We start from the raw sequence: 9,322 nt of genomic DNA on the forward strand, positions 1-9,322 counted from the left end.
GATAGTGCTATCGATACTATTGCTTTTCCCCAACTATCGATAGTTAATCGATAGACTATCGATAGTGGACTATCGAGCGGCAACACTAGCCGTAAGCAACACAAGCCATATTATCTTTAGTCAATTGTTTTTTCATAAAATAACAAATTAAACTAAAACACTCGTTTTTGACTTCAAAAAAAATAATTAAAATAACCAAGTGATGATCACCAGACTGGTGATCAAAACTGAAATGGCTACATATCATTTCAAACTGTCGAACTGACATATATCTGTCCTCTTTTTTCGCATGACATTTTGCCATAAGCTAAAAAGGCCAAACTAGTGCGATATTGTTCAATTAATTGTTACTTCTCCAGCGTAGAGTGAGAATGAACCATAGAGGAGGCACTAAAATGACAAGTAATGCGTGAGAGAAATACACTTATGACTATAAAGCTAAGAGCAAGCGAGACAGAAACATTGTTTTTTGTTTCTCTCATGTTATGCGATTTCTTTTGTTGGGGACAAAGGCAGTTTGTCCCAAACAAGCGGCTACAGTCCATTGTTTTGCTAGTTTTCTGTTTTTTCTCGCTGTTATGTGACTTCAAAGTTTAATAAACATTGACAGTGATCTGTTTTAATCCGACTTTAAGTGTAAATATGGTAGACCGGGAGATACTGACACAAAATTTCGAGTCATTTGTAACAGGATGGCGGTTCTACAGGGGTCTTAGTACGCAATGACAAAAAGAAAAACGATGACGTGAACGCTGGTACCGGCGGCTTAGTCGCGTGGACGTTAGTCGAACTCGTCGGAAAATAGCGAAAGTCAAACGATTTGTAACAGTATGGCACTTATTTTTCCTGTAAGTTTGAGGTTCAACAAATATAAATACAAAATTTCAAAGATATAAGTGGTAGAAATATTCACTTCTATAAATTAATAATAAATTTATTTATGAAGTATGGCAGCACTTTTTCCCCCTCCTAGAAGTATGGCAAATATAATAATGGTCACATTTTATCAAATACTCTCCAAAAATCCAAATGCAATACTGGTACAAAAAGTTTGGCGAAATAAAAATTTTTTGCAGATTTTCGGCGGTATGGCGACCATTTGGAATCGTCCGAAAAGTATGGCATGGCGATTTTCGTAAATGGCTGCACGACGATAGTTACCTGTGCAAAAGTTAGCCTGGTACAAATGGTTGAATGATTGTTTTATTTAAATCAACACATTCGCGTCGGTATGGCGGGCTGTAAGTCACACCGGAAAAGTATGGCATGACACTACCGCCTACTACTTTTTTATGGGCTATCGGTAAATTCTAAAATTTTTGTGTTACAAATCGTTTGACTTTCGCTATTTTTCCGACGAGTTCGACAAACGCCCACGCGACTAAGCCACCGGTACCAGCGTTCACACCATCATTTTTCTTTTTGTCATTGCGTACTAAGACCCCTGTAGAACCGCCATCCTTGTTACAAATGACTCGAAATTTTGTGTCAGTATCTCCCGGTCTATGGTGCGTTGTAGTGTGATTGGTTGTAAAAATCGGCCGGAACGAAGATTACCAAATATTACCTTTCACACGTAAGTAAACTTATTTGAAGTATATTGTTTTATAGAACTGGATATAGTTGATACATTTTCATTAACTCTAATGTGAAATTATCTACAAATATATAATATTTTCAATGAAATCGAAATAGACGTAAACATTTTTTTGTGTTATCCGACTAAATTACGAAGTGTTCTTGTTGTTCAGGACGCCATTTGTTTTTACGTAGTTTCAAATTTATGGTATAATCATGTGATTAACATGAGGGATACCAGTACAGGGTAAAATTTTCCCCAAAATCGTGAAATGTTTTTTTTAATATTAAATGTTAATGTTTGTGTAAAGTTTGTTACACGGTTCGGTTTTCCGGTTCAGTTTTCCTCATTTGCATTGGTTTAAGTATTTTTTTTTCAATGTCGGTTTTTTTGTATATTCCAGGTTACGATGCACATCATAACGCTGAAGACTGCGAAGCTGGCCCTTCCACACGAGCTGCAGCTGCCACTGAAGGCAGCGAGGACGCTGCCCCGTCAGGAGAGGCCGTGTTGGAGTAAAATCCGGAAGGCCACCCCCCGCGCCTTCCTCACCGCGGTGCGGCGCGCTTTCGTCTGCTACTCGCGCGCACATTATCGCGGAACCTCTACCCATTTATTTCTACCGTCATTTTGCTGTTCATTTTCAAATAAATGTATTTCGTTTAATTTGCTTTTAATTTGAACTATTCCCAGTACTTTTTTATTATAAATAGGCACTAAAATGACAAGTAATGCGTGAGAGAAATACACTTATGACTATAAAGCTAAGTTTTTGATGTGAATATCAATTGAATACATTACAATATTTGCGTTCATGAGTAAAGGGGTTATAAGTTAAAAATAAAAATATTTTTTTTTTATATAATGTAATTGTTATGTATGTCGGGTTGTATGATAATAGAAAGTAATAATTCTCTCGTATGTACTTTATTAATGTAACAATTGTAAAATAGTAATTAACAGAAAGGATTGTATAGAATGCCGTGTAAAATGTAAATCAAAGATGTCTTCCCGAATAACAGTGTTGCCAGGTGGCTCTGTAAGTTGCACAGATTATAAATGTCCAAATTATGTCGCCAACACTCTCCCTCGTTATAAATTTAAAGGTTCAATCTATTGGGAGGTTTTCTCATCCTAGTACTACGACGGATTTCAATTCTGGATGGTGTAGGTTCATGTGTATCTGGAATTGTTTCTGGTACAAGGTTTTCTGGTTGGTAATTTCCTGGACTTGCTACTGGCTGTATAGATGATCTTCTTGGTGTATGTGTTATTACTGTAGGGCTAGGTTGTATGCATTCTTTTTCAGGTGAAGCTGGTGTGGGTGAACTCTCTTGCAGGTAAGTTGGTCGGTAAGTATCTGGTGTATTAATATTCTCACTCAAGCATGATGTCTTTATTATCTGATCAGTATGTCTGTGATGTATCTTTCCATCTACTTCCACCTTGTAATGTAATTTTCCTTTCCTCTCTAATATTCTTCCAAATTTCCATTTGTTACTATCATACATCCTTATTTGTACTCTATCTCCTGGTTTAAACTCTTTGTATACCTTTAATTCTTCATTGTTGCTTTCTCTAACTTCTTGTTTAGATGTAATCCACATTCTTTAAGTTTATTAAATACCTTTCGGATTCTTTGTAGTAATTGTATGTATGTATGTCCTTGTAAAGCGATATCATCAAAAAAACAAGCTGTACCTTCTAATCCTTGTAATGTCTGATCCATGTATCTTTGCCAAACATTTGGTGCTATTTTCACACCGAACATCAGTCTTCTTACTTTGTATGTACCCTTACATGTACTTATGGCTTGCATCTCTGCTGTATCATCATTTGTCTTCATATGTAAATACGCTTGGTTAATGTCCAATGTACAAAAATATTTACCACCGCTGAGCTTTGAAAATATCTCTTCAACTCGAGGGATTGGATAGTTGTCATTTTCTAGGTTTTTATTTAATGTAGCTCTGTAGTCGGCACATAGGCGTACCTTTCCATTATGTTTCATCACAGGAACAATTGGTGTACCCCACTGTGAGTATGTAATTTTTTCTAATATGCCTTCTTTTTCTAATCTGTCAATTTCTGCCTCTACTTGATTTTTCAATGCAAATGGTACTGGACGTGGCTTTAAATAAACTGGAACTGCATCTTCTTTCAATTTAAATGCGACTTGATAATCTTTAATTTCACCTATTTCTTCTGTAAATAATTCTTTATATTCTTCTAATAATGTTTGTAATTTATTTTTGAATTCTTTTTCTGTTATGTCTTGTTCTTCCTTGTATATTGAATTTACTTCAAAATTTAAGTTCAATTTTCTAAGCCATTCTCTTCCAACTACGGTGTCTACTTTGCGGTCAATTACAAAGATTCTTCCTTCAATAACTGTGTTCTTATACTGAATATTTAAATTACAAGTTCCTAATGGGTGTATTATTTCTCCTGTGTATGTTCTTAGCTTTACTGATGTATCTTTAAGTTTCAGATTATTAAAATATTTTTCATAAAAATTTGTCGAGCATGTAGTAACTGCAGCGCCTGTATCCAGTTCTAAGGTATGTATTTTTCCATTTAATTGTAAGGTTATGTTAAATTTATCACTCTGTATGTTATTGTTAAATATCTTATGTATTTCATATATTTCATCTTCCTCGGTGAATTGATCCTGAACTAACTCAATTTGTTTTTGTTCTCTGAAACATACCGATTGTATGTGTCCCTTTGTCTTGCATTTCTTGCAAAATAGTTTATGTTTCAAACGACATTGCCTTGCTGTGTGGTTTTCTTTGCCACATCGAAAACATTTTATTTCTCTCTTCTTCTCGTTATATGAACTGTATGATTTATTTATATTTTTATCTTTGTATGTATTTATATTTTTAGGTTTATGTATGTTTGTATTAATTTTGAAACGATTTGATTTAGTTGAAATTTTGTTAATGTTTACTTGACCAGAACACATTTCTTTTGTTTCAGCTTTAGATGTCTCAATCGCCATTGCAATTTTAATTAAATCATCAACCTTTGTAGATGAGCTTTCTTGTAATAATCTTTCTTTTATTTCTGAATTCCGGAGACCTCGTATGAATTGTACTCGCAGATGAGTTTCAAATGTGCTGTGTTCGCAGCTTGCGCATTTAAAGTTACATTTTTCCCCTAGTTCTTTTAAACCAGCAACATAATTTGCAATACTTTCACATTCGTATTGTTGTCGTAAACAAAATTTGTGCTGTTGGGCTACTTCACCAGGTTCAGGTGCAATATGGTTTTTCAATAATTGTATCAGTTCATAATATGATTTGGTTTTCGGAGAATCAGGTGCTGTAATATTTTGTAAAACTTGATAGTATTTAGGACCAATGCAGTTCAGAAAAATCTGTGATTTTGTTTTATCATTTGTAACGCCTTTTAGGTTAATGTAATTTTCTAACCTCTGTAAATACGATGCGAAACTTTCATTGTTTTCGTCGTATGGTTGTAATGTAATTCCACTCACCGATTTATCCGTATTTTGTAATTGTTGTTGTAATTGCGCTTGTTGTACTTGAATTCCTCGAATAGTTTCTAACATTTGAGATAATACTTGCCCCAATTGCTGTTCCATTTTGCGTACTTGTAATGTATTGTATATTATTATGAAGGAAAAAGGAGGTTGTGAAGCGGGTTATCATCACGGGATGTGGAACCCTTGGAACAAAGGAAAAGGTGTTAGGAGCACATGGGTCAATGTACGCACGATGTTCTTCACTTGATATTTTATGTTGAATTTCCACTTACTCGTCGCCAATCTGTTATGTATGTCGGGTTGTATGATAATAGAAAGTAATAATTCTCTCGTATGTACTTTATTAATGTAACAATTGTAAAATAGTAATTAACAGAAAGGATTGTATAGAATGCCGTGTAAAATGTAAATCAAAGATGTCTAATGTCTTCCCGAATAACAGTGTTGCCAGGTGGCTCTGTAAGTTGCACAGATTATAAATGTCCAAATTATGTCGCCAACAGTAATAAAAAATTTTTGTCTTTCGTAATTATTCCCGTATCTGTTTTATAACATATTATTCTGTCTTCTGATTCAAATTCAATTTGAATTTGAATCAGAAGAAATAGCAATTAAAACCGCATATTCTGAAACTAGCAACTACTTGCAAGGGAATCACAACCTACAAGGTACTCCCCACGTCCTATAGCACAGACAAAGAAAAAATTGCTACAAGCAACATTTAAAGATACAACATAATAAAACAATTACCTAAGTTTGTTCGAAGCCCTCGGTGCGCGAGTCCGACTCGCACTTGACCTTTTTTGTCCTAATTTTACTGTATTTTCTATTATTATTTACCATTGATTGAAATGATATCTAAACTTTAGCCTTGTTTTTTTATAAAAAATATATGAACTGGGATATTTCGATATTTGTGGTTAATTGCGAGAAGTGTAAAAGCAAAAGTTGTAATAAATATTTTAAGTACCTACAACTTTACCACTAAACTTTATTCCACAGTTATAGTATTTTTTAATCCCGATCTCAGATTGATCGTAAATAACTTTTCCTCTAATTTTTGTTACCTATATTCTCTTCCGTTTGAAATTGATTTCATTGTTCTATAGAATTACTTTTATGTTTCAAAAGTTAATAAAAAATCATGTTGAACAATATTACTTTGTTAATTTCAAAAGTTAATATTATATTGCCCGGCTATATATTTTATACCCGTGCGAAGCCGGAGCGGGCCGCTATGTTTTTATATACAACGTTCACAGTTTTTCTGTAGTGTATTTACTATTTAGTATCAGCATTGCACCCGTGCGAAGCCGGGGCGGGTCGCTAGTTAAGTTAATAAATAACAAAATCTTTTCAAATCTGTCTTTTTCTTCATAAACCTATCTTACAAAAAAATACCCAAACATTTATAGATATTTTGCCAGTTTTTCGGATAAAAAGTTTTTGTAATAGTTGGCAACATTGACGTAAGGATTCGCCATCTCGTTCGGGTATACGCCGATGTCGTCTCTATAGTTCATTCTCACTCTACGTTCTCCAGGCTAGTTAATTGCTCCGAGGGTAGCAGTAGCTCAAGCTGTCAACAGACCTGTCAACTGTCAAGTGTCAATAGTATTTTTTACCAATTCACTTTTTTGAAATAAAATAATCTTTAAATGACTATCATTCAATAGTCATATCATAATTATTTTGATAATTACTTGTGCATTAATCTTTGATATAGGTATTATTCGTTAAATAGATTCTACTTGAGAGTTTTGTATACAATATTTCCTTGAGCAAGAGCTAATACCCTACTTTGCGATAAGTGATAACACAATCAAAATTTAGTTTTTGTTTTGAACTCGCTGAAAAGTGTCGTGTGCCTTGTTTTACATTCTATAAAAATGTCGTTGTCGAAACCTATTATGAATCTGGTTGCTTCCTATTTACAAAACTTGTATTTGCACCCGATTAAAACTAAATCTCTAACCAGGTATCGTATAGTTATTATTAAAGTTTGTCTTAAAGGTCAAAGTACATTTTTAAACGATGATAATAGTTAATAAACGAAATTTTTTCGAGTACATGATTTACAACTCTTGATAATTTTATAGCTGTGTGATTGGCTGTGCTGGTAGTATAGCATCTCAAGTAGTTGCTGGAGAAAATCTGAAGTTTGACCCAATTTTTGCATATGGATTATATGGGTAAGTTATTTCATCTATCTACATAATTAATTCAAGAACTATCTAGATTGCTAATGTAATAGGTATATTGAAAAGTAAACTGGTAAAATATTGAGTGTTAATTTCCTGTTTCATTGATAATGTAGTAATTATATTACCTATTATGTTATATGCCACTCATAGATAATAATATGGCTTTCTATTTGGAAAATATTTTTTAAAATTGGTTCAGTAGTTCTGACATCTACCTTCAATGTCACAAACTTACCTCTGTTTAATATTAGTATGGATGTTATCAATCATGATTAATTAACATGTTCCTATCATTTCAGGTTGATATTTGGGGGCAGTATACCACACTTTGTCTATGAACTAATCGAGACACTATTCCCATACAATTCAGCATTTCCTCTTGCCAAGAAGCTATTATTTGAGAGGCTGATAGTGGCCCCATTTATGCAGGCTTTCTCGTTATATACACTCGCAAGATTTGAGGGAAAGAATCACAATGCTGCGGTCAAACAACTTAATAATTTATACATGACTGTGTTAGAAGCTAATTGGAAATGGCTTACTTTATTCCAAGTTATTAACATGGCTTTTATACCACCAATGGTAAGTGCTGCAGTTTATTCAATTATTTAATGAGTAATGAGATATTTTACTAGGAGGATCAAGAACAATTGCCCATAATTATAACTCAAGGCAAACAAAAATAATGAAACTTTGCTTGTGTGTATCCAGTGTATTAAATAATGTCTCTAATTTCAGTTTAAAAATTGCAACCCCCTATATGTATAGGGCTCCCTTGAATCTTAATTCTTGGGTCATGTGATTCTATATCCGTGATACAAGACATTTATAATAAGTAACACAAGCATGTTATCTGATAAATAAAGTTTGAATTACAGGCAATATTCAATGTATACATAGAACAAACAATTATTGTATTTTCCTGTTAAAATGATATGAGGAAAATTTACAACGGTATTCCATCATAGGATATTTTGAATAAGCAAAATAGGAATTAAATTTATATTATAAAATTTAAAGGATCTCTATTTAAATACATAAACTTTTTTAATTATTTTCAGTTGCGTGTTCTATTTATGAATGCTGTCGGATTCGGATGGGCGATGTTCATAGCTTCGAAAAGGCGACAAAATCAGAAAAAAGAATGAGTGCTTCCTAATTACATAAAGACTGGTGGTGGCATTTTCATTGGTACTGAATTTAAATAAGGCTTGTTATCTTTAATAGTGATAAGACATATTTTGCATAATATAAGATAATTTTTATAGCATGTTACGATGGGGGTTATCTTTGATATTTCTGCATATAACTGGTCAGAAATACATTAAAAATCAGTATCTGTAACATTTGACTGCATATTTTTAGATTCTATTTTGGTCTTTCACATTGCAAAGAATTAAAATATGATCATAATATTGATTAGTATGATAGTGTTATTTCAAATTACCTTTTTAAAGACTAACCAACAACATTCCTACATGAATAATGATATGGGTGTTCAGGGTTGTATTGTATTTGATAACTTTTTTAATGTAAATATAAAGATGATGATTATTTTGATGGGTTAGATATGTAAAGGTTAGTAAAATTACACTGAATGAGTTATCTATTTTATTGTACATAAAACAAATGTTGAATGTTGTTAATATCAAGTTTATTATGGCTTATAAGCATTGACAAAGTCAAAACTGTTTAAGAATCTGCAAGTTTTATATTCATATGTTTTTAATAAAACTTTTAATCTGATTCTTGTGTATTATTTTAGTCTCTTGTTATTGCTTATTACATTTAAATGCTTACTTCGCTAGGGGAGAGATAAACAGCAAAGGATTTTACTAGACACAGTTAATACATATGTATACACACAGACACTGGTGTAGAATTCTGCATTATTTTGTACTGTATGTTTACTCAATACACTACAAAGATTGTATTTGTCGCTTAAATTAAATTTTTTTGACATATTTTCGATGCCAGTATTTTACTAGAAAAAAAAATAGAAATCAGTAATTAAAATAAATCCTGACT

At 32.8% G+C, this 9,322-nt stretch overlaps 1 protein-coding gene across 1 annotated transcript; it reads left to right on the forward strand.

The window, feature by feature from the left end:
- Window positions 1–6,685: 6,685 nt before the first annotated feature.
- On the forward strand, window positions 6,686–9,040 carry LOC149906104 (peroxisomal membrane protein 2). Its single transcript, XM_090105794.1, has 4 exons — window positions 6,686–7,068; window positions 7,190–7,282; window positions 7,594–7,876; window positions 8,356–9,040. Exons 1-4 carry the CDS (start codon window positions 6,980–6,982, stop codon window positions 8,440–8,442), a joined length of 552 nt encoding a protein of 183 aa, XP_089961920.1. The 5' UTR covers window positions 6,686–6,979; the 3' UTR covers window positions 8,443–9,040.
- The last annotated feature ends 282 nt before the right edge of the window (window positions 9,041–9,322 follow it).

This window comes from Colias eurytheme, chromosome 9 (assembly GCF_061535395.1).
Source record: "Colias eurytheme isolate Ceu_HAF_F1 chromosome 9, ilColEury1 Martin Lab GWU primary, whole genome shotgun sequence".
NCBI classification, from domain to species: Eukaryota; Metazoa; Arthropoda; class Insecta; order Lepidoptera; family Pieridae; genus Colias; species Colias eurytheme.